General features: G+C 32.6%; 2 protein-coding genes across 2 annotated transcripts; both read right to left on the bottom strand.

Annotated features, from left to right (window-relative positions):
- Positions 1 to 6,967: 6,967 nt before the first annotated feature.
- LOC110999405 (apolipoprotein D) lies at positions 6,968 to 11,717 on the bottom strand. The gene is made up of 6 exons (XM_022268437.2): positions 11,552 to 11,717; positions 9,691 to 9,845; positions 8,874 to 8,941; positions 8,614 to 8,765; positions 7,801 to 7,978; positions 6,968 to 7,577 (listed from the first exon to the last, which is right to left on the bottom strand). The coding sequence occupies exons 1-6, from the start codon at positions 11,663 to 11,665 to the stop codon at positions 7,447 to 7,449; spliced, it is 798 nt and encodes a 265-aa protein (XP_022124129.1). The 5' UTR covers positions 11,666 to 11,717; the 3' UTR covers positions 6,968 to 7,446.
- A 5,670-nt stretch (positions 11,718 to 17,387) lies between these two features.
- LOC110999404 (putative glucosylceramidase 3) lies at positions 17,388 to 27,221 on the bottom strand. Its single transcript, XM_045631012.1, has 12 exons — positions 26,690 to 27,221; positions 24,875 to 24,999; positions 24,508 to 24,553; positions 23,961 to 24,114; positions 23,261 to 23,417; positions 22,100 to 22,260; positions 21,611 to 21,734; positions 20,642 to 20,755; positions 19,641 to 19,788; positions 18,643 to 18,719; positions 17,787 to 18,076; positions 17,388 to 17,566 (listed from the first exon to the last, which is right to left on the bottom strand). The coding sequence occupies exons 1-12, from the start codon at positions 26,748 to 26,750 to the stop codon at positions 17,428 to 17,430; spliced, it is 1,596 nt and encodes a 531-aa protein (XP_045486968.1). The 5' UTR covers positions 26,751 to 27,221; the 3' UTR covers positions 17,388 to 17,427.
- Positions 27,222 to 27,518: the final 297 nt, after the last annotated feature.

Below are 27,518 nucleotides of genomic sequence, written 5' to 3'. Positions count from 1 at the left end.
TACTAATATTATAAAGAGGAAAGGTTTGATTTTTTGTTTGTTTGTTTGTATGAATTGAATAGGCTCCGAAACTACTTGGCAGATTTGAAAAATTCTTTCACTGTTGGAAAGCTACATCATTCCTGAGTGACATAGGCTATATTTCATTTTCAAAAAAAATAGGCATCCTTACTAAAATTACGATAACATTAACATTTGTTTATTATTTGATACAATTCTAACAGATGGCGCTGAGTTAAAGGTAGTTTAGTTTAGGTCCGTGTCGTGGTACCAACGTTTCACATAAGTTCTCCTACGGTTTCCCTTGATTAATTTACTACTATGTAATATAACAAAAACCTTAGCCACAGCAACGCTTGGCCGAGTTTGCTAGTTAGTTATATTAAAGACTGATCATTGCTATGATTTAACTCGGTACTGATTTAATACCCATTTAGGGCTAATATTTCTTAAAGAAGGCTACATGAAAAGATAATATAGGCACACTCTGTGACTTCTAATATCGATCCCCTTTCCGATATGTTTGTACGATAATTTTTTAGTTCTCTTAATATCCGTAGCACTGGTAGCATTTATATAGTAGATAGCATAGTATTATATATATATTATAGACAGCATAGTAGATTTCAAAATTTGGTATCACGCGATACGAAAATTCATTAAGAATTGCAAAATAATTGTAAGTTAAAAAAACGCAAGAACGGAGTGCCTTCAATTTTAGACACTGTAAGTAGTGTTATTAGGCATTTTCTTATGTTTAATATCTTTATTAGTAAATTTGGTTAGACTTTAATTAGTTTTTGTCTTAAATAAGTCTCGAACCTAATTCGCTGTTTTGTTGATGATTTTTTTCTGATTTACGATGAATTCCTGGTAATTTTATTGTGTCCTTATTTTATCTTATATATTTTTATTTTTTATTAACACTTATGTTTCAATTGTCATACGAATTTAGAAGGATAGTATAATGTGTTAAAGTTTAACAAATAAATAAGAAGTAAAGGCACATGTATTAAAAATAAAACAATGTATTGAAATCTGTATTGGAAGTTACGAAATGATGCGTTTCTTGCAGTTGTCGGCATACATGTGTATATCTTACATCTAAGAGCTGTATTTAACTTTTTTTAAAATCTCACAATCCGTAGACTTAACAAATTGATGGTTGAATAAAATAACAAATGTTTAATTGTTATCTGATAGAACACAGTTGCAAAACCATTTAGGTATTCGTATGATGTTTATAAAGTTCATAAGGGCGAAGCCTCACTAAAAATTTTCCACAATGACGTAATGGGCTGACACAAACCAAAGTTACAAAGTAAATCGCATTTACTTGTTATGTTAATTAAAACGAAAAGAAAGTGTAGAACATAGAATGCAATAAGTTAGTATACAATCGAATAGCTATTCAAAGGGGTAACGCTGCCAGTATCTTCGGAAACTTGCCTATAGGGACTACTTTTAATAAAAAAATTTTTGTTATATTTTAAAGTTAGTTGTTTTTTGTTATATAATTGGAAAATAAAAGTTGATGAGTGAAAAGGGAAGGTATTTTATCCATATGACAAATATGAATTATTATTAACATTGTTGAGATTTGTAGTATAAATTAAAAATTTTCTTTAGATATCACACATTTATAAGTTATAAAATAATTTAATTACATTTTTAAATATATATATATAGTCTAATAGTCATAATAACATCGACTCTAAGTAAATAATTTAATTGTGAATGAGAACTGATAAAAATTGTTTTATAGTGATTGTCTAAAAAAGGTTGTCAAGTCATATAAAATTACATTTGTAACGTCGAATGATTGATATTTGTTTATGAATTTATGTGTAACAGGTCACAGCCGAAGATATACTGGATTTTTCCCCAAGTGTGTTTGTTTGAAACGCATTACTCCGAAATGATAGTATTGTGCAAAAACGATCGTGGTCAAAGTGGCGTGAATCATTTCAAACGGCGACCTACTAACGTTGAATTATGAGGGATTTTATTATGAATAATTGTTTCCACATCTCTCTCTCTTTAGTCGGCAGCTCATTTCTGAGCGTCGTGGTCAGCAACTAAACATTTAGCGCGGACTATCTGCTTCCACCGGTTTCTGTCCAGCGCTTCTCTTATAACATTGTATAGCTTTGAAGACGATGAGTCTTTCACTTGATCGGTCCATCTGGTTGGTGAACGGCCACGTGATCTTTTGCCTTCTGTGTTACCAACCACGATCAGCTTCTCCAAGTTCTCATCGCCTTTGCGCATTGTGTGGCCGAAATACGATACGATTCGCTGTAGGCATACGGTAGACAAGCGAGTTCGTATGCGAAGTTGGGTCAGGATTGATGTGTTGGTGCGCTTTGCAGTCCACGGTATTCTGAGCATTCGCCGCCAGCACCACATCTCAAAGGCATCGATTCTTTGTCGTTCTCGAGCCAGGATGGTCCACGTTTCTACTCCATACAGGAAGATAGGGAAAACCAGAGCCCGTATCAGTCTTATTTTAGTTTTGATGCCAATTCCTCTTTTCTTCCAGATGTTGCCTAAACGTGTCATGGCATCCTTAGCCATGCCGATTCGCCTTTTTATTTCGGGGACAGAGCTACCGTCGTTGGAGATCTGGGATCCAAGATATATAAAGCGGTCTACGATATTAATTCCAGGAATGTTACAAGTGACACGAGGAAGCTTACTGGCTCGATCCACTAACATCAGTTTAGTTTTTGTTCTGTTCACTGCGAGGCCTATGTTTGTGCTTTCTAACTCGAGTCTTTGGAACAGTTCTTCCATATCTTCCATGGATGTTGCCAGAAGAACCGTGTCATCAGCATATCGTAGGTTTGCTATTCTCTTTCCGCCTACTGCAAAACCCTTCTCCCAATTTTCCATTGTCTTCCGAATAATGTACTCTCCATATATGTTAAATAGTGCGGGTGACAGAATGCAGCCCTGTCTCACACCTTTTTTTGTTTGGAACATATTGGAGTATTCAGTGCCCATCCTGATGAAGGAACGGTTTTCTATGTACAAATTCTGTATTAAAGCTACGAGGTGTTCAGGAACTCCCATCTCAAGTAGAACCCTCCATAGTTTATCCCATTGCACATAGTCAAAGGCTTTTGTATAGTCAACAAAGCATAAGATCACGGGAGTGTTGAATTCCCTACTCTTTTCAATGATTTGGCGAATGTTAAGGATTTGTTCCCGCGTTCCTTTGCCTCTAACGAAGCCTGCCTGCTCCTCAGGTATTTGTCGGCTAAGGTAGTAATTAAGACGTCGGTTAATTACATGGAGAAGGATCTTACTCGCATTAGATATCAATGCTATAGTTCTGTAATTCCCACAGACTTTAGAAGAGCCTTTCTTGTGCAGAGGTATAAACACCGATTCTGTCCAGTCATTTGGCCACCTTCCAGACCGCCATATGGTGTTGCAGATCTCGATTATAGCCTTTGTACCTCGGTGACCTAGGTTTTTTAATATTTCGGCTGTCACACCATCTTTACCTGGCGATTTGTTGCACTTGAGAGCTTTGATGGCATGCTCAATTTCAGATGGTAGAATATCAGGCTCTTCTGTTGCCCATGAGCTGCTCTTGCTAATCCCTTCAGCGTCATATAGTTCCGCGCAGTAGTTCTTCCAGCGGTCCAACACTTGAGCCACATCTGTAATTAGACGCCCATCTGTACCTTCGATAGCACACGTTCTTGGCTTACGAGTACCAGTCAGTTCTTTTACTTTTTGAAAAAGATATCTGGATTCGTTTTTCAAAGAGTGCTGTTCGATTTCGAGACAGATTTCGTTGATGTGAAGTTCATAGTCTTTCCGACAGTAAAGTTGAACCAGACGGCTTAAATCTGCATACCGTTGCTGATCTTCTAGCGAGCGAATACCATTTTCCTTTAGTTCCCGTCTCTCTAGGATGACTTTGGCCGTCTTTGGTGTTATGAAATCTTTCATTACGGGTTTCACTAGCATGTTTTCTCTAACTGTTTCTTCGATCACCCTTTTGAGACTCTCCCATTTGCTGTTACTATCTCTCTCTTCATTATGAAACACAATCATTTTCTGAGCAATACCTTGTCTGAATCCATCGGCGTTTAGACGTTGCATATTTGGACCCTGCTTAGGTTTATATATTCTCTTAAAACGCACTTGCACAGTTGCCACAAGGAGCTGATGATCGGATCCACAGTCAGCACCCGGGTAAGTAGTAGCGTTCGTCACTGAGCTTCTCCATCGGGCCCCTATTAATATATAGTCTATTTGATTTCGACATCTGTCGCCAGGGGATACCCAGGTGTACAGTCTTCGGATGTGTTTCTTGAAGCATGTATTGGTGATGGTGAAGTTTTCTTCACAGCAAAACTGTAGCAAACGCTCGCCTCGATCATTACGTTCTCCGATCCCAAATCTGCCCGCAATACGACGAAGATGGTCATCGTCTGTTGTTATCCCAACTTTGGCATTGAAGTCCCCCAAGATGATGGTAACTTCTCTTTTTGGAAGTTCTTTCAGTGTCTTACTCAGCGTTTCGTAAAAGTTCTCCATTTCTTCTACAGTAGATTGCGATGTCGGCGCGTATACCTGTACGATATTTAGCTTACAAGGTATGGTGTTGATTTTAACTGTAATTATACGATCACAAACTGGTCTATATCCTATAACACACCTGTTCAGCGATCGCGGCACAACAAAGGCCACTCCTTTGCTATGTTCGAGTTCCGGGCCCGAGAAATATACTGTACTTCCTAGGTCTGTTGTAAAATGACCCTGTCCTTTCCAGTGTGTTTCGCTTAGCCCTAGCAGGTGAATATTCTTTCTGTGCATTTCGTTTTCCACAATTCTCAGTTTACCTGATTGATTAAGACCGCGCACATTCCACGTTCCGATGAGATGGGGATGACGAATCGATTTGTAGATGTTAGTTTCATCAGTAGCTGAATTTCCATGCGGTGCCTGACGATCCACTGCCGCATGGCCGGTAGCATATTTCACACCACCTCTGCCGGGAAGATGGCGCCGGGCGTCATCCGGATTGCCAGACATACCACTTTCTGTTCTTAGACCTTTCATGCTGACTCTCTTGGGAAATTAGGAGTGGTGGTTTCCCGTTGCCTTCCACTCCCAGACATTTTTGAAGTTATTTATACTTCAAGGCCGCTGTTGCCTCTTCGGTTGGTTGCCCAGCCGGTTGTATGGATATACCGCCATTGCTCGGTCGCCAGAGCCTCGTCCGTTATCTAGCAGGGAGTACCGCGGCCGGTGCCGCCGTCGGCTATTCATAACGAACCACCAACGCGTGCAGGTGAGGTTGACTGTAGGGCCGGTAAAGATGTTATTTCCGTTCTCCCCTTACTCCCTGTTTCCACATACAAACACTAAATTCGCATTTCTACTGTCAGTCCAGGTCGACCAGAAAAGCATATGAAGTGTTTTGTTCCAGACAGGCCATACACGTCTGCAGTGAAACAGAAACTTTGGAAGCTTCTTTAACACAAGCAAGGCTTTAACACAGCTTTAATTCTGCCAATAAGGATAAAGACTTATAGGAGGCTTTATTATAATCTTTGCAATGATAATACATTATTGAAGTAAGCGATGTGTAATTCAACCAAATATGTTTGCTTATTTTATCATAATAATATAATATAGCCTTTTATTCAGATCAACTTTTTAGGTACATATAAACATTAAACTAAGTATGAGAAGGTTAAGAAAAAAAACTATACTAATATTTGTATCTTGCTGGTTTATTGCAGATTTGTTTGCCAGTCGGCAAAGGCCTCCGCCAAACTTTTCCATTCATACCTTTCTTGGGCCACTCTGTTCTTCATCACGAGTGGCAGGAGTGATGTAGGCATGTTTTATTAATTTTATATTTTGATGTCAAAAAGCATTGTAAAAAAAAGCAGTGTATTAAGTTTTCATTATTATAATATTACATTAAATTGTGTTAAATGTATAATAGTTGATAAAATAAATGAAAAGTCGATGTCTAAAATAAATATTACTACGCAATATTGTTGAACGTAATTTTACATAGATTTTCATCAGATTTATATATTTTTATTGCACTTTTTGCATTTAACGTAATTTTATTAAAATTAATGTATAATTCAAGCAGATTTTTACATGTTTACATATTCATGAATGTTACCAAAACAAATGAATTATATTTGATAATTTTTTTCTTTATTTAATTTTAGTTATTTTCTAAGTCGCACAAGAACTTTTCTTCTATCATGGGACCCATGAATTCGATTGTTCATAAAATATCTACTATATGTAATTGTATTGAACAGTGGCAAACTTCTAGCGGCTCACCAGATGTGAAGTGATAATGCTCACGGACAACCAGGCTTTCCTTTATTTTTTTAAAAGGGGGCCAACGGGGCGCCCAAATTGGCTGATGAATGCCGGTGTTTCAGGGAAGAGTATTCTCTTTCTTAAAGAATTGGAGATCGTATCTCCCAAGAAAGACTACCACCAAAAGTCGAGTTCCACAGTTCGCAGAAGTAAATGTCTTGTGAAGCGGTCCTAGGAAGGCTTCATACCATGCCCTCTGGTATTGGAAATGTCCATGGGCGGCGGTATTACTTAACACCAGGTGCCAGGAACAGAGGGATAATGGCAGAAAGCATTTCTATAAAACAAATAGATACTTTTTTTCAATTTATACATGCGGAGTAAAATGTGTTAGTGTATGTAATGTGTAAGTCGTTGATGTACCAGTGATCGTTCTAAAAATTATTAAGTAGATTAAGTTAGATCGTAAAATTTTTACGAAAGTAGCCCGACAAATCCTGCACAAGATTTTAAACATAGTTTTTAACATGAAATAATAAGTTTCCCCAATAGATATTTATATACAAAACGCATAGTAACTAACTTAACCGGTATAATATACGCACGAATCAAAATAAATAAATTATAATTAACTTACAAAGGAAACGCAACGTCAATTTGAAATTAAAATGCATTTATTAGGTTTAAACACACACAATAATACAAAATACTGAGTATTACTTGTTACAAAGGAACTATTTTACACCGAATATGTAGTTTATTAAGATTCTTTTAAAATGCTCTTGCCATGTTGCAGTGGTTTCCATAATTTGTTGATATCTTAACTATGCCACAAACAACAACCTTTCATAGACGTTTAAAAAACCTCTTTTTGTAAGACTCCTTGCAGACAAACATAGACTTGACTCTTTGCAAAGGATTATACATTCTCATTGAGCAACACTGACTTTCATGCTATCAAAAGTATTTAAACATTCTACATTTGTTTCGATACAATTCATCTTCAAATTTAGCATTTACTTCTTGATATATCTGGACGAGTTCATGTTACCAAGGCCAGAAAAATTAATGTTCTAACAATACCTAAGACAACTTTATCACATTAGGACTTATTGAAGCATAAATAGTATTCTATGGTAACCATTCAGCATCATCGTTCATGTTACGACCCTGGTGAGGTGTTTCAGTAAGATCTTCTTTGCTGCTTGCTACTTTGTGATATACTTTCTTGCCAGCATCCACGACGTATTCTACTCCATCAGCTGTAACAAATAAAGCTAGATGTAAATTACTTTTTAAGTGTTATTGAAGATTGTTGGAATAGTGGCTTCAGCCTGCTATTTTCGTGTTTTCCCACGTGCTAATAGTTGACACTACGTAGAAGACAAACATCGTGAGGAAACCGAAATTTCTTTAACCCAAAAATCAACGTATTCAGAAAAATCAAGTACCGGGCTCCTGTCATTTAAAGATTGAAATGCTCACCAATGACACCTCCAGTTTTCCTCACAGCCTCTCCTATGTTATGTGATGAGAATGTGTTAGGATCAATGTTGATGTTCACACCTTCACTGGTACCGTTCGGGTGTTTGGGACATTCATTCTGAGAGATGATTGATAAATCGTATGGATCGACACTAAATGATGCTAATTTGGTGCGCATCTGAAAATAAAATGAAATTAGTAATTACTTCAATATACAAAATTTAGAATTTTTTGCACAGGAGTGCATGATTAAATGAGTGCGTGAGTGGATGTGTGTGTAATTATGTGTATCAATGTGTCAGGTCTCAGCAGCAGGTCTGAGCATAAGATGTGTTTAGAAGCCAGTTCTGAAACGATTCTTTTTTTAAATTTTGCGTGGTGAGCGTGTTGATATTGAGCAGCCTATGTATTCTTTGTGAATTGTTTGTGATGTTCCCATGGTAATGTTAGTGTTACTTTTATTTACCGCCTTGCTTCTAGAGGTGAAACGTTTGGGTTTCTTATTTATTTATTACAACATTAAAAAAACCTTGACGATTTAATAGACTTCCGGATGTATTACTAGTTCTTCTGGTACGTTTTACGCTCCTGATCGATAACTGGCCGGTAAAATTAGAACCATTTTTTTACTGACGTGTAGTTTAGTTTAGTTTGCCTACTTGAATAAATAATATTTTGATTGCTAAATTAACGGAAATAGTTTGAGGAATTCAACTCAATTAGCTAATGTCTTAGTATCTTTATGAAGCAGCTACTTCTATTATTAGATCAGAATTATGTAGAAATAAATAAATTGAATTAAATTTGACTTACCTTGTCAACAAACATCTTATCCAGTTCCTTACTCCTGGAGAGAATGGTAGCTGATTGCCGATGAGCGAATGACATCTTCTGGCAAGTAAAGATAGCCGCGTATTTGGTATAATCTGTGGCTAAGACAGTGTAACTAGCTGAACCAGCAACACCTGGAAAAATGCTTGTTATTGACACTGACAAATCTTTTGATGCTGATGTCGAATATACATGTCTTATGTCAATACTATTGTATATAAAATTGCATATAGGACACTTACTAAGTGGAAACCGGACTCTCATGCGAGCAGGCACTGATGGATCTTCTACTGTCAAAATTCCTGTATATCTGGAATTAAATAACAATATTTTATTAATTTGTTAAAATTATCAAATATAGATCATGTAAATGATTAAAAAAAATCGTACTCTATGTACGTATAAATTTAATGAAAATAAAATATTTAAGTATTGTCTTGGTTTCTTGTTACTCCCATAATACTCTTTCTTTTCAAGATAAGTGTCTTAAGTACTCATTGGTCAATAAACGCATGTATTAAATTACAATAAAAGAGTTTACGAGCGTCGAACAATTTTTGTATAAAGTTTTTACATTTTTGACGAGCATCCCAAGAAATGTTAATTTTGCAATAACATTGCCATAATTCTAACGGAATCTGAAACAGGACATCATTGCTCTATACTTTCTAAAATTCATCAATAATTATTACTCCAATTTACACATAAGATTTGTATCTAACATATAAGTAACATAATAAGTTAATTATCTGTTGTATTGCTTTTTTTATAACACCATATATTATTTTAAAATAGTAGCTTTTTTATATGTATGTACTCTATAATTATATGTATAATTATCAAATTAATGTAGAAAAAATATTCTAAAATCTCTTTTGAAGGTATGGAGTTTCTTGAGTGGCCAATGATGATTTGACTTAGTATACAATGGAGTTAAACAGTTTTCCACTGGAATCCATGTCTAATTTTTCGATCCTCAAATAAAATAATTTTATTATGCAATGTATTGTCCGTGGTAAATAGTCTAGCAGATCTTTTCTAGATGACCCAAACACTAACCTGTAGTCATGTTTGAGTGGTGTCAGCCCCAATATGAAGTGCTGTGATACCTGTTCCAGCTGGTATGTGCCAGGTTCATCTGTTCTTGTGAAGTTATAAGTGATGCAGTGAGAGGCGGTAGACGTCTTCTGTATTACATACCATACTCCGAGCATCTAGAAAATGTCGATTCATATTAACATTTCACATGGTAATTTTAAATGGACTAGAGCATATATAATGTATATCTGATACATATGTATAAAATGAAGAGGTTGTTTGTAGTATGTTTTGTTTTAGTAGTTAAATCTAGAGAATTCAACGTAATGCCGTGTATTGTTATGTTTAAAGAATCTTTGTTTCTGCCACACAAACTTTACAATATATTGTTACAGTAAGACAACACAAAAAAAAACAAAAAAAAAATGAATAGAATATACAAAAAACAACAAAAACAATGTCTAAGATATGGATGTAAATTAACAAATAAACAAACAAAAGTTAATTAAATATGTACCTACTTATTTATTATTTTCTTAATAATATAAAATTGACGGAAGTAAGTATTTTATTGCGCCTACGTACCAGTCACACAAACATCGTTCGTGACAAATCCACTAAATGAAATTTTAACTATAATACAAAATTATATTATGTTGATTAAATCAAAACAAACAAATTTTGTTTTAAATGAACTCAAAAAGTGCTACACTTATTAGTCCAGCTAATAACCTATTCCAAATATTCTACCCTGAGTAACAAAGTTCTAAAAAAAAAAAAAAAAATAAGAAGGAAAAAAAAAATTTAAGGCTAGTGTTTAGTGAAATTATTTTTTATTTTATATTACTTCGACTTGATTGAGGATTACTTATATACGTCCTTTAATATCTAGACCGAATGGGACTTGTATACTTTATATATAAATATATGTGGAAAAATCAATATATTCAGATATTTTTTTTAGACTTATTCAATTTCGTTCATTACTGTCGCCTTGGATAGGGACCATCTTCGTTCAGATCTTTGCTATATATAGTTAAAGTCTCGTCCTAGACGGTTTTTAATAATAGTATTTTTTTAATATATTTTAAGTTTTGATTTTTTGTTATATTCATATTGATTTTTTAATATGTTATATTTTATAGTTATATGAACTATAAATATACAATTAAGGTTATTTAAGAGTTTAAATAAATATCTTAACTTTATAACAGTGAACCAAGTAGGTTCATATACATTCGTATTATGACAATAACAAATATGTATCATATTTGTTTTGTTAGAGTCATAATGCCCAATACCGTTGAAGAATGACACTGTTAGTCAATGAATCATTGTTTATCAGTGCGACAGGGGTCAAGTATCTCTTGTGTACATATGTGAACAATGTACATAGATCGATAAGACCTTTTCTGTTTTGATAATACAAATAATATATAACAAACACGTAACTACATCATTTAAATATGTTGTTTATATAATTACATACAACAAAAAATTGTGCATTATATTTTCTTTTATAATGTAGATTTGTTGAAGACCTATATTCTTAGATAAAGAAAACCCTTAGTGTTTCTATAGTAGTAAATAATGGTTCCTACTTGAATATATTATATATAAGTTCCTAATTATTAAATACACTTCAAATAACTATTACTATACATTAATTTTAAGCATTTAGGATGATTTCGTCGTGGGCTCCACGAATATAATATACTAGATTCATCAAAAGCGTTTTATAATGACTACACTCGAACAAAAAAATTGATTTCAATTCTAAGACAACATTACGACAGTATATACACAAACGAAAGTCTTATCGATGTATAAAATAACTAGAAACATACGAACAAAGTCTATTTGAAGAAATAAAACCGGTTACCTGATTCATATCGAAACCTGGCATCGGTTCAACAACAGGACAGGCTCCAAGATGATATGTGTGGGTCAGTACAACACCACATAGTGCCAAAACACCTAAACACACTCGCAACATAGTGACACAACCTTCGTGAATGGAACCCGACGATATACTGCTTCTTTATGACGCGACGCAATATAAATAAGATGATTACATTTCTAGGAATCGTTTGTAAGCCGCTTCTAGTGGAAGCTAAAAAGATTGACCTCTTATTGAATTACCTTATACTAAGTAAAGCATAAAAATAGTTGTTTGTATAGAAAGTTGCTTGTATGAAGATGGGTATTAGTTTTATATAAAAAAATTTTAAATTTAATTCAATGTGTTTTGAAGTATGGAATAAATAAGGGGTCATATTGTACTTAGGGTCAAAGATAAACATAAACATGTTATTTTCCTGTTTTTAATGAGGTAGAAATATATTTAATTATATTCAAATTAAGAACAGTTTAATAATAATAAGTTGCCCAATGTTAGATGTTTGTTTTATTTAAAAAATATTATTATAAATCAGTGGCGTTACAATCTTTTTAGGTCTAGGCCTCAGATTTCTAAGTCTGTTTCATGATCATTAGTTAATCTAAGGCAAGTAGGTATAACGATAGCCGGTTTCCTAACGATGTTTTTCTTCACCGTTCGAGCGATGCGCACATAGAAGAAAGTTCATTGGCGTACAGTCGAGCATCGAACCTACAACCTCAGGGATGAGAGTCACACGCAAGGCCACTAGGCCACTGCTCAATGTTTGTTATAAAGATCTAGTAATCGTTTATACAATTTTCTACTAGATATATATGGCATATATATATCTAGTCTTGATAACATACCCTAGCTTTCTACGACTTAAAAAATGCATACTAAGATATTTATTACCAATTATATTATAGATATTAATTGCCATACAAAAGTTAGTATTCCTATATTATTTCAGATTAATTTTTGGCCAATTTCTCCCCACGTCTACTTCAATACATGTTTATTTCCGTTGATTTAAAAATCTTTATAACGACAGCTATAGTAACTTAATTAACAATTAGTGACGAAATACAAAGATGTTTTTAAAGTAAGTCTTAATACAATCCAGACGCTAATAGTTGGTGAATTGTTTCTCATGACTATTGTTCAATTATGGCTGTGACACATCTTCCGGGCCGTTAATATAATAATAGATCGGATATAAGCTGTACTTGATCAAACAGGAGGGCAGGATTTAATGATTCAGACCGGCTATTTCGCATATTTACGTTTTTTTAAATAAAAGTAAAACTTTGCAATCAGAAGTGGTGCTCTGTAGTTTTAAGTATGCACAGAATCCTTCTATCATCAGTAGAATCTTATCCCACCTCGGAAAGCGTTACGCATTTTACCTGAAAAAAAAAACATGGTTTCATTGACACATCCTCGAGATCATAGGAACTTTGAATACAGAAATGGACTATCTATATAGGGTTGTAGCGACACTAAATTTTTAAGCTATTCATACAAATTTATAAAAACGGATGTGCCAATCTTACAAAAAAAAAAAAAACATAAACTTGAATTTGGAACCTATTGGTTTGTATATAAAAATCATACATTGTTTTTTCTTGACTTTAAGGCCTGATCCTAAGACTTATTCCACAGAATATAAATAGGCTATGTTTATATGTGTACACGTATTATTGATAAAACCAGTGGCGCTAAAGCCTTATTAGGTCTAAGCACATTTGCTTCATTGTCATTGTATTCGAACGTACGCGATATAGGGATTTTATTTACAGCTTTTGTTAATTAAAGTTATCATGCGGATCCCTATCTTTTTTGAAAATATTCAACAACCGATGTTCCTTTAGGATAATTTAGGATTCTAATAGTGAAAGAATTTTTCAATCGGTTAATATAAACAAACAATATTTCCTTTCTTTAGTGTTGATTGTTTTTTGAAGTTTGATCTACTTAAGTTTATGCAAATTGATTCGTCACCGTTACGTGGAAGCCAAACAAGGTCGAGCACAGATCAATTCAAGCAGTTTCAAACACAATTTAAGAATAGCATTGTACTTATTATTTCCATGTTTTTTTTCTGGCATTAAATATTCAGTCTGCTAAGAGAGGGCTGGGAACCCTTGTATATTTTTACTTAAAAGGGTTCCTTGAAGGTGACTTAGTGATTTCAAAGACCTAATTTGGTACACAATATTTTTTATTTTTTTTATTGCTTTATATATTATTTTAGTTTATTTTACATTTACTAAAAGTGCAGAAACAGCAAAAAACCACTAACCGCACTGCTGTCTGAAAGGCTACAGCACAGTATAAATTATAAATACCAAATAAGCTGCAGAGTTGGAAAACAATAAATACAAAAAACGGAATGAAACAGAGAGAAAGAAAAACGTTTATTATAGCTTATACATATTAAGTAGGTTTCCTTATTTAATTAAGTAATATCATATAAGAAAATCGAAAAGTGAATATTATTGTAAAAGGTTTGAAGAAAACTCTAGTAAACCAAGAAAAATGTGGCAACTCATAAATGAACTATCTAAAAATAAACTGCATAGTAGAACTGGCCCGGACAAACTTGAAACGGAAGCTGGTACTATTACTGACAAAAAAGAAATATGTGAAAGTTTTAACTCATATTTTTCGACCATTGGCTCAACCCTAGCAAATATGATTTCTAAAAAATCAAAAGTTATTCAAATTTTAGAAGAATGTAGGCTAACTGATAGAACAGAATTGCGATTTCTGAAACCAGTAACTGCGAAGGAAGTTATTACCATAATTAAAAATTTTGACTGTAATACTGCATCTGGCATTGATGGTATTAGTACAAAATCAATTAAATGCGTAAAAGACATAATTGCCACAGAACTAACACTCTGCATTAACTATCATTTGGCACGAGGTACTTTTCCCAACGAGCTAAAAGTTGCAAAAATTGTACCAATTCATAAGGCCGGAAGTAAATTTGACCCGTGCAATTACCGCCCTATATCAGTTCTCCCAGTGCTTTCAAAGGTCTTTGAGAAGATTCTTTATAAGCGCCTACAGTCATTCCTTAATTCAAAAGATTTCTTTTACCAAAAACAATATGGATTTAGAGCCCAATCAAATACCCTCGCTGCTACAATTGACCTCGTAACCAAGATTAAAAATAAAATTGATCAAAAACAACTTGCCTTAGGTATATTTATCGATCTAAAAAAAGCGTTTGACACCATCAGTCATGAAAAATTATTACAAAAACTTGAACTCACCGGTGTTACAGGCAAAGCACTTGAAATTTTTAAATCATATATGGAGAACCGTACACAAATAGTAAAAATAGGTGAATATGAAAGCAATCCCTGTGCCCTGAATTATGGCGTTCCCCAAGGATCAATATTAGGCCCCCTCCTGTTCCTTACTTATATTAACAGTATCTTTGAGTTGGGTCTCAAAGGAGACATCTCCCTTTATGCAGACGATACAAGTCTCTTTTACTTTGGAAACTCGGTCGAAGTTCTGGTAGCCGACGCTCAAAATGATCTCAATCTCTTACATGAGTGGTTTCAGTCAAATCTTTTAACTATTAATATTACAAAAACGAATTATGTAATCTTTGCAGCAAAAAATAAAAAAATAAATAATAATTTCGAACTAAAAATAGACGAAAAACTACTTGAACGAAAAACCAAAGAAAAATATCTCGGACTAACTTTGGACAGTAACCTAACCTGGAAGCCACACTTAGAAAAAATCAAACTTAAACTAATCCCACTCACAGGTGCACTACGAAATATAACAAATTGTCTCCCTCGAAAGGTGCGATATCTTATCTATAATTCTTTGGTAAAGCCTCATATCGACTACCTTATTGAGGTGTGGGGTACTGCAGTGAAGTCTTATCTAGATTCAATTCAAAGAGTTCAGAATAAATTAATAAAAAATTTATTTAACTATAAATTACGGACACCAACTAAAAAGATATACGAAGAAACAAAAATAATGAACATAAAACAAACGTACATATACTACACTTGTATCCTAATACGTAAAATATTAAATAAGGAAATTAATTCCAATATAACATTTGTAACAAAACAACAGACACGAAAGATTAACTTAAGACGCGCTAGTTACTTGGTGACGCGCCCTCCTAGAACTAACTATGGAAAAAGAAATCTGGAGTTTGAGGGTGTTACAATTTATAATAAGTTACCATCGGTTATAAAAGGAGAACAAAGTTATGCCCGGTTCAAAAAGCTGCTAAAAGCACACACAGTTAATACATACAAATAAGTGATTAAATATATGTATATATAAATAAAGCAATACACCCCATTTGGATTAGATTTACACCGCTAAAGTTTAAATATTAATTATTCATTACTTCTATTAGACAAAAACAAATAAAACCCAATAGGTACATAAAATATTTTATGAACCCATATAAATCATATAAATGTATTTACCTAAAATATCTAAATAGAACAATAAACTAAAAATAAAATAGTCTTATTAAATATATATATAATATAATATAGTATAGCATAATATAATACATATAATATAATGTATAAATATGACATATAAATATATATAATATAATATAATAAATAATGTATAAATATAAAAAGTAATTAATATAAACCTGTTATATCAGGCTATGCCATCAATGCCACATCCAGTAATAAGTCCAATCCTAAACCTATGTATTTGCTTGGTTGACCGTTTCGAGTCTGTTGTGTCTACCTGCATTTTTGTTACTGTATTTGATTTGTTAATTTTTGTATAGGTACCTTCTGTGCGTTCTAGTAATAATTATTTAGTCTTGTAATGTTTTTTTCTCAGTAAGCGAATTTTTTTAATTCATATGAGAAATAAAGTTATTCTAACCGTAAGTAAGTTCTATACAATATTTCCTTTCGCATTATTGATACCTTCTCCAATCAGTTAGTTATTATAACTGGCGTCTGGCAGTACTGATTTGTTTATTCTATGACTTTACTGAGTCACAAGGAAGCCACGTAAGCGACATCTCTTTCGATGACTCAGCAAAGACTTTCTTATTTACGTAGAATTTGCATTGTTCTAACTAATATTGTTTATCTGTTCATCAAAAGTATTTAGACTCTAGAATTTGTTTGTGTTTTGTTTGTATTGAGTGTGTGTGTCCTAAGCCCCTGAGATTCGATCGAAGGTTGTGCACCAATGGACTTTCTTTCTATGTGCGCATTTAACATTCGCTCGAATGGTGAAGTAAAACATTGTGAAGAAACTGATATGTCACAGACCCAAAAAGTCGACGGCGTGTGTCAGCCACTGGATTTAAAAATGATCATGAAACAGATTCAGTAATCTGAGGCCCAGACCTTAAGAGGTTGTAGCGCCACAGATTTTTTTTAAAGTTCAACTATACGTATAGATAACATATCATATAATCCTCAAAAATCTATAACTTACCAAATTAGTATCGTTATAAAATATATTTGATCGACTATAAAATTGGACATATTTGGTTTGAGCTCAATGTGATATTGGCTAAAATGTGAGTCTAATTTAGTGAAGCCTGCCTTTTAGCAGACCACATGATACAAAATATATGTATACTTTTTTTTACAAAGTTAACGAAAATTCAATCTTTATCATTAGAAATTCGTCATCATTCAGTAGATATGGGTAACCAATAAAATGTGTATTATAGGTAAATAACCACGGGCTACTGAGGAGTATAATTTCCAACGCATAAGAACACACACATTTTTTAATTCTTAATCTTTAGTAAAATTACGTTGGCTATTATGGGTAGCAAATTTGAATATGAAACAAGTTTTAGCTCAACTAGTAAGAAATATTTATTGTCCAACTAATCAGGGATTTTCTAATAAATCTTCTGGTTTCATTTCTCTCTTCTTGGTTTGGAATTCGACCGTCGTTATAGAGCGAGCTGGGAGGTGCAGATGCATAATATTCTCCACGCATCTTACTGTAATGGACTTTTCCTTTTCACTGAAAAAAAAAGCAATCATTAAAAAGGATTGCCTAATAATGATAGCACTTGGTCAGTATCGGCGCTATTTAAATATTTTTATAACATATAGAAGTTAATCAAATATTATATTACACAAACGGGGATAATGGTTGTTACCTGCCCTTTGCCTACTATGATTTCTATTTATCCGCTTTGAATTATTATTATTATTACTAGATTAATAACATTGTAAAGTACCTATTATAAAGAATCAGCACAGTCGTATTTCTGGGTGTCAAAAACCCAACATGTTTCACAGAAGTCTGAAAGAATGATTTCGTCTCGTTCACTTGGATCCTTATGGAGTCCCTCGGGACAAACTTTGATACTTGTCCTAGCGCATAGAACATTGGCTGTTTGTAGAATTCCTGACGCAACGCATTCACAATAATCGGGGAGTCGACGAAGTTTAGCTCCCAATTTGGACCTCCTATTAAGTTTAAACATAGGTTCCAATCGATCCAACCGACAAGGTTGTGGTTAAGATCCTGAAATAAATACATTATAATATTTAATATTAATATATCTCTATAAAACCCCCAAAAAGAAACCTGTAAAATAACCCATTCGCGAGTTTAATCAACTTAGAAGCTTATTTAATAATGAAACTAGTAGTATTATTATAGTAACTACAACATAAATCCAAAAATTCTTAACTAAAATTGAAATAATAGAGAATTCTTCGACATCGTGAGTGCTTTCTGCAATTGCGATCGCCGAGGAATTACTTTTTTTTACTTATTACATTTGTTTGAAAGTTTTTAGGTATGTATGTGTTTCATGATCATATTTTTATTTGGCACGAATAGACTGTGCTGTGCTCTATGCCCGAAACGCGCTGTCGACTCTAAAACAAGAAGGGTTTTTTTCACATGTTTTCCTTCACCTTCCTACATCTTCGGTCGTATACCGAGTGTTAAATATTCACGTTATTACTTACTACTTATTACTTTAGCCGGGGATTGAACCCATGACGGGATTAGCTTCGCACGAAGACACTAGGCCATCACTGCTCATACATCTTTATACGTCTCATGATATAATGAATCCTTACCTCTAAAATATCCCTAATATAGCTTTCCGCTCGATCCCAAGACCCTAAAAGCACCTTTGCTTGCCAAGGAAAGGCACCTGAAATTAGAAAGAAAAATTTATTTAATTTTTTATCATTCATCTGTCGCTAATTAAGGCGCCTTAGTGATTTGAATGTTCAACGGCAAATGAATTTCCAACTTGTGAAAGTTAAGTTTACCAATAGGCGTATTTTAAAATTGTTATTCTTTATGTAAATAAGTTTATTGGTTGTTATAAAACCTCAATCAATCAAATGATTTTCAGTGCGTCATTAAAATAGATAAGATTTTTTCTTCTTCCGTACATGAATATTGGTACTACAATAACTTCGGGTTTCTTGGAATCATAAAAATATGTCTAATAGAACTGAGATTTTTTCGTGGTCCTCTATTGCTTGCAAGCGTTATTTAAAATCGTTTCTGTTTACACAATAAAAATTATTAGAAATTGATCGTTAACTATTAATATAAGTAATGTAAAGATTTTTTTGAAGTGAAACTTATTTAGAATCGTTGTGATTTCAAACCGGTTACAACATAAAAAGCGACAGTAAAAAGAGACAGAAACATAAATTCATAAGATTTAACGTGGGAGAAAATGAGATAGAAGGCATTTTACAGCCTCTTTTTACTGCCGCCTTTTCATTTTTTAAATATTTTTAATAATGTTATATTTAATAATTTAAAACTTTCGTTTTAGTTTTTGCCAAATTAAAGATTTAAAAATTTATCATTAAAATATAATCATTTAAAATAAATGTTAAAGAATAGTTTAATGCATTTCGATAGAACAAACTTTGTTTTTGAAGGTTTCACTTCTACCACGTGAGAATTGCATATATGTTTTTTTTTCGTATATTTCCTTTTTTTTTGTTTCGTCTGTAAATTTTATTCACTAATTGTTCACACTTGTCAATTTAGAATCGCCTGTTATAGGAGTGTTTTTATAAAAAAATAAATAAAATAAAAATAAATTTACCTTCACTGGCTTCAGTGGCCAGAATAAATTTATCCGGATAATATTTCGTTACGAAGTTGAATATTGACGCCGGGGTTATTCTGTCATTGTAAAAGTGTACACCGATTCCATCTATAATGTCCAATGCTTTGGGGTGTTGGTGTAACATCTGAAAATATCTGCATATAGCTTATTTGCACTCGAATGATAGATTAGTTATGAGTTATCAAGCGAAACATCTAGGCATAATTTATTTATTAAGTCTACAACATCATACATATTACGAAATCTACTGATAATTTTACAAAATGTTCTATCTAATATGTACGACAAATGACAATGTAAACATAAGTTTTGCAAAAAATAGGAATTAAAAAAATACAATTAAAAACATATACAAGATAAGACAAATACACAATAAAATAATATTACCAAGAATTGTTGGTACTTATAGCAGAGACAAAAAAAAATCATCACCGGCACCCAACAATGCTTTCTCTAAAACCGATCAGCCCACTACTGAATATATGTATATAATCAGGCCTTTAAAATAAATATAGAATTCCTTTTTTTTCTTTAGTAAACAAAACAAAAATACTCCTATCCACTACATAGACCGCATACCAACATTTTAAAATATACATACTCAACAAATTCAGGATACAAATGGTACAATTCCTAACACGATGCATCATGAACGCCACTCTTTTCAATTGACCGATGATGGTATTACAATCAAGTCTCGCTAAACCCTGAAACGGAACTGACCCACTACAGTTCCTAGACAAGCCCAATAGCAACCTAAACGTGTTGTTATGCTGAATACGGAGCGTATTACTTCTGGGTAAAACGGGCCCATAGGCTGCAAGAGTAAAGGGCCTGACAATACGCCTTGCGCTTAGCGCAAACCTCCGGGCCAGCATTACCCATTACCGCTAACGCTAAACTGTCTCTCTATAGTTCTCCATGGCCTCTTACAAATATATACGGTTGTAGTGAAAAATTGTGATAAAATAACTCACCATATTAAAGAAAAATGGTATTGTGAATCGCTGATCGTCACACGTAAGAATTTTGACGTTTTTGTATTTTGAGTTACGAATGGTTGGACCCAGATGATTTACTATCCATTTCCCCTAAAAAAATAAGAGTATAAGATAATTTGTTGGATCTGTGTTACAAGCATATATATAACTTGTTTTGAGTGAAGTAAGTATATAAAAAAATATAGCTTTATGGAGAAGAATCGGCAAGTAACTCCATAATTACTCTTTTTTTTTACAATGTGTTGTATACAAAACATTGATATAAATACATTGATTTCATATATATAACAAAAAAAAATACGTACTGGCAAAAGCTATAGAAAAACCCACGTAATAAATTTACGAGTATCATTACAAGTATATTTATATACATTTGAAAAGGGGAACTAGTTATTTTCGTAAATAATTTTCACTTGTTATTTTGTCTTAGAAAATATATTTTTTATAGGCCTGTTATATATATTGATAAAAATGATTTAACTTTATATTACATTTAGCTTATCACTTTAGTATTAAATGTTTTATTTAAGTAGTCATAAGGTAGGTAGGTATGTTTGTCAACATTTAAGCGCGTTTTTATGTAATTTTTAAATAGGAAAATAAATTTAAGATTAATACATGCATCACCTTTGTAGTAATTTAAAACAAAAACGTGTGTATACTTCTGTAAACGCGTTAGATGTTATACTTACTTAAAAAAAATTATTCTTCGTTTCTAGAAAAAACAACACTAACAATAGAAAAAAGGTATTCAATACATTGTAAGTTTTATTACATCACATTATATAGTTAAATAAAGCTTATTTAAATATCACGAAAAACTAAAATATTGACTATAGCTAACTTCAGGGTGACGTTCTTTTTGTGACAAAAAATTTACTCACATCAATATTCCCTAACGCGCCAAAAGAAGTATAACTTCAACAAGTGAATATGTGAACATACCAACTCATTTACAGTCCATCCAAGGGAGTTGAAACTCGCTACATTAAAAACGCCATTGATTGGTTCATTAGTGGTAGTGATTGCCCAAATCGGTATTCCCGCAGCCTCATACTCTTCTAAAAACCTGTAAATAATGCATTAAGTATCTACCTATTGTATAAATCTCTTTCATAGTTCATAAATCTACTTGATTAATCTTTGCCAGCAATGTAATAAATATACTTACTTATAGAACGATATTTTCAAACATTAAATTTACTTCGTCTAAATTAAATATCAAAAGTTATATTCAACAAAAATATAACGATGGTTCCTGGGTAATCCGGGTGCTTTAAATGATGGCCTTTAGTTTTATTCTACATTAATGATTGGCTACAACAATAGAATATAAAAGAAATAATGACATTTTTCTAATGTTATAAATCCATTTTGTTGATGGTGAACCATTATTTATAGAAGCAAACAATACAATTGAGACATGAATATTACCTGAAATGATAATCAGCGTATGTCTGATAGTATTTTTCTTTTAAACGGCTATAGCCAGTGAACGCATTGTTCGTTTTCATCCAAGGTGGCGGTGACCAGGTGGTACTAACTATGTGTACAGGTACTTTTGATGTGTTCTGAATTGCCCATAGCATAGGCATCTGCGAAATACAAATGTTAAAATAAAATAATTAAATTCAACCTTTTTTTAATACACCTATAGTACCGAGAGAGATATATATATATAAACAAACTATATTATGAGTAAGTATATATATCGTAAAATTTATTTAGAAATACATGGAATGGAAACCGTATAAGTACGTTTAAAACAGTAGTCATAAACATCATGTGGAATCATTGTTACAAAATTTAACTTTGGAGTAGTGGGAGGAACAAAAGGTACCCACAATAATAACCCAGCAAATCAATAGTATACTAGTTTCTGATTATCTTTAACACGCTTACTAATCAATTGTAGTGACACGTTAGTTAACAGAAATGCTGGGCAGGCTACTTCTTATTAATATGCTATATTTGCTTTAAAATAAGTATTGTTTGATGATTTGCTTTTTTAAAAGAGAAGTTTAGAAGTTTGCCGAGAGTTTTATATGCGGGCTTATTCTCTCGGCCTACACTCTCTGTCTTCTTTGTCAATGAGTAGGGATGCCTCTAGGTTCAAATTTAATGACGTGGAATAAGTGGTACCTCGATGATCTTATGTTCCAATGTAAACGTATTTTTTTTTATAGAACCAGAAACGCCATTTTGCGTTTCTCGATGTTATTGAACTAGTGAAAACGAAGAATTTGACAATGGCCCTGTAACACAGGTATTTTGTGACTTTTAAAAGCGATTACAAATATGATAGCGTTGTAAATCCTGGCTAATTAAGCCAGACTAAGAAGCTGAGAAGTTTCCTGGGCACTTCACAGTCATCACGAAGCGGCCTGACTGCTCCGATGATCAGTCGAAATTAGGTACTCAATATTAAACTCGGTATCTCCGAGAAATTAAAATAGTCTGCCAATTATAATCCTAATTAATTAAGTTTCAAATGTTAAGAAACATCGCGTTTCTGACATGAGTTCGTTTTTTGGCAAGGCTGTATTACCAATAAAGAAGTAATTTAAGATTTTTTGTAATAGGAATAAATTAAACCTTGTAGTTATAGTCTTCATGAGCCAAGTGGAAGTTGGTGAGATTAACATCATCTACCGGAAGTTCATTGTAAGCGTATTTCCGGGTTGAGAAGTCCGTTCCTCCTATTGGTACTCTAGCCATATTGTATTCGAGACCTTCTTCGGAATAATATGATCTATAAAAAATATTTTAACATATATTTATATTTTAAAAAAATGATTGTACATCAAGCATAAAGTATTTTTTTAAACAATAAATGAAATCAAATAAAAGTTTTTAATTCGTATATGGTTCCCCCTTAAAGTATTTCCAAACCAGTTCAACATTTAAGGCCTGTTTCACAATGTCCGGATAAGTTCCAAATAAGCTATTTATTACTCATTGGTAGGATAAATAGTATTTTTGCGTTTCACGACTGTCAGATAGCGCAATACGTCATAAAATGCGAAGTATCTTATTTGGAACTTTTATCTTTCGAATAATTTATGTGTTGCATAGCTATTTGGCACTTTATCCATACATTGTGAAACAGGCCCTTAATAAACTGGCTGGCAATTACGTCGATAGAGGGATCATGTAATTTGAGAATTGGCAGTTATTATAAAATTGGAAGCATTTCACATACATTTCTGTTTTTAACGTTCATAAGTACATTGTTATATATAAAACAACATTTTTTATTCCTTGAGTTAGTCTTACAGTTTAAAGTGAAACTTACTTGATCATATAATATTGAAGAGCAGGTTCAAGACTCTTCCAGTTAATACCCGCGGAGTCAGTGACGGCTCCACCAAAGCCTTCTATCCTTTGATATGTCACTGATGGATCCACATCTAAGTGGATTTCTGAACATTTTACACAATTTTCGTCACCTGAAAATAGATGTTGTACCTACAATATGATGTATAAATAATCTTTAGATAATTGTGGGCAAAATTTTATATCCGTTGAGGAATGAGAATTGTCGTCAAGAACAGTGCGACAATGTTTCAAATAGTTTATTACGTTGTTCTTCCAATTTTTGATGGTCTAATAGTAAAAATGTAATATTGTATATTATGTCACTGGCCTTAGTATATATATATAATTATTGAAATAATAATATGTTCAACGTTCTGGTAGACGGAAAAACTGTGTCCAGTTTGTGTTTTCACCACACCAACTTCGTTCTATGTAAGATAATGTATACAAAAAATAAAAAAATCTAATGTATGGAGACACTTTATATATACGTAGTAGATATTTAGCTGAGTAGGTGTACTTACTGGCATTCAGAAAACTGTGCACCTCTTTTTTAAAACGCAATCCGTCCTGAAATTATATTTTAATTATTATTATTTTATATTATTCTTTCGAAAATCTTAAAAAATATATCCGAAATCCAGAAATTGTCATATTTCTGAAGACAATTTGTTAAACTTTCTAAATTAATAATTTCATTTATTAATCAACAGATGGTGTTTTCGTGTGTGTCGCCAAAGTTTGCCAGCTGGAGTTCACTTATAGTTCACGAGTTTTAGTACCGTATTTATTATATTATATAACAACTAAACACCGACTTAAACTCTTCAACAAAAATAATTTCGTATTACAAGGAAAACTTTAAAATGCTAAAATATAAAATAATCTTACCTTTGAAGAAGTATAAGTGATATATCCGTCTGTTGGTGGTTCTCGTATGAAGTCATCACAGTATGTAGAGTTGCAAACACAAACTATGGATTCTCCTAATATATGCTTCACTGCACATGGCTTATCTAAAGATGGCATACATTATAATCATTAGAGATTTTATTAATACGAAATATCACAATTTAAATAAATAATCAGTGGCCCTTAAATCTTTATTTATTTACTATGCCCTCTGTGCCCAACACACCCCGACTTTATGGGTCTAAGGAAAGCCGGTGATAGTTGATGATGAGTTGCTTCGACTATGTATTTGCGTGTTGTTCCCACGAGAATGTAAGTGCGTGCTCATAATATTTCACCATGCCTGATAGATGATAAATCTTTGTTTTTAATTTATTTTATTATTCTTTATTACTTAAGATGTCATATGGAACATGGTGTAATGGTTGCAGTTGCAGTTGCAGTTCCTTATAAACGTAGTGTAAAAGAAAAACTTGACGATTAAAAGAGTTTATTGCCTGTTCTTCTCTTCCGTTCTACGATTTCAGAACTGGCAGTCAATGTAAAATTGGAAGCATTGAATGTATATTTTTTGAAGTTCATAAGTGTACATTGTGTTACCTACATGAGTAAATGATTCTTGATTTGATTTGATTTCCTTTGGTTAAATGCTGTGCGCATTATATAAAAATGTCTATCGGTGCACAGTAGGAGATCGAAACTACGAACTTAGGGATGAGAATCACATGCTGAAGCTACTAGGCCAATACTAATTACATAATGCCAATGAATAAACAAAAAGCAGTTGATATTTTATTGTGAAATTTGATTTCTGTCAGAATTCCTTGACATCCGGCTTAATCTAGACCAGTGATTCCCAAAGTGGTCTATATCGACCCCTAGGGGTCTATGACAACCTGCAAGGGGTCTACATCAGCGAAAAATATTTGGGGGTCCATGAAATGAAAATGGGGGTCCACGAAAGTTCATCTCTACACATACATTGATAGTACCTATTTACTTACATATCAAAACATATACATTATTTATTAAAGTACCTATGAAGTAAACAAAATAATTTTTATAAAATTGTGTAAGTTCTTATAAAACAAAAAAAAATCAATTCAATTAATAAATTAACATATATATATGTGTTTATACTTTAAGTTTTTAACACTAAACTTCACTACGGTTAGAAATTTACAGGAAATCAATATCAGGTAAGCGTATCTACCCAACACGGAAAAACATGGCAAGGGGTCTACGACACGAAAAAGTTTGGAAAACTCTGATCTAGACCTTTAACTTTTAAAAATATTTAAGAACTTACTAAGTCCATTTACAAGTCTTAAAAGTAAATAATAAAACTTAATTAGCTAATAGCTTTGACACGAGATAATGAGGTTTAATTTTACTTGAGGATAAATTCTATAATAACGTAAACAATAAAAATTTATTTATTTAGTAGCTTATACAAATTTGGTTAAAAATCGATATAAATTGAGCTGTGCAGGAAGAGAACCGGCATAGTGGTTATGATAATTCTTTTACGTGTCATTTCATTAATTCATGAGAATTATATACTTTTATAATTAACATCAATATGATTATTGTCGAACAAATTACAGTGTTTTTAATATAACAGAAAGGGTAATTTATCACTGCTGCTAATCCAACGACAGTTATGTTCACGTTTTCGCACACTTAAATTTGAACTAGAGCACACTAAAATTGTCAATAATAAAAAAATAAATTACGTCTGATAAGGACACAATCGTGGCAATAAAATGATATTAAAAGATTTATTGATCTTACCTGATTTAGTTTTAACTATACACGATATGAATATAAACGAAAATATTATTTTTGTAATCATTTTATAAAGACTTATTTGTGCTGGAAATTTTAAATACGTCGTTACATAGCGAAAGGTAATTGCTGTTTGAGAGTTGAGACAATTGATGATATTCTATTAACCGGAGTACTAAGGCCGTCCTTCTTAGGCCAATACAATGTGATAGGGATGGACAAAGGTATGTTATCAAAGTCAAAGGTCGCGTTAGGCGATTTGCAAGTGGAGCAACTAAGTCACTGGCAGCTGTCGTTGGAACTGCGCATGCGTAGAGACGAGTTGCGGTGATCGGCGAAATGCAAGGAAAGTGATGTGTGTATGTTTGAAATAAATAAAATAAATAACTGTCTATAATATTATATTTCTGATGAACTTTAATATGTTGCTGAATATGTATTCTAAGAAACAACATTTAGTGTTTATTTTACTTGAAAACAATTACTTTTGTCCCATTTTTTTTAAATAATCCAGAATGTTCTGACAAAAAATAAGCGATTTTTCCACAGAATAACAAACAAAATAAATGAAACAGTTGACACATGATAGATTATTTATTAATAATATAAAATCTAATCTAAAAAATATTACTATTTCTTTACATATGTATTTTATCGCAAAATAATAAACATTTTAATGACATAATAAAAGTGAAGAATATAAAAAAAATAAAATGAGCGGTATTACTGCTAAAGCCATACTTCCAATGACGTAATTAGGCGTCTAATAAAACACAATCCCAAACTTAAAACTAATCTATAATTATAATATTTTATACATTATATATGATTATAT

The sequence above is a fragment of the Pieris rapae genome, chromosome 14, assembly GCF_905147795.1.
Source record: "Pieris rapae chromosome 14, ilPieRapa1.1, whole genome shotgun sequence".
Taxonomy (NCBI): Eukaryota; Metazoa; Arthropoda; class Insecta; order Lepidoptera; family Pieridae; genus Pieris; species Pieris rapae.
The sequence above is the reverse complement of the archived record's forward strand: the minus strand, read 5'-3'. Positions and strand labels throughout refer to the sequence as shown.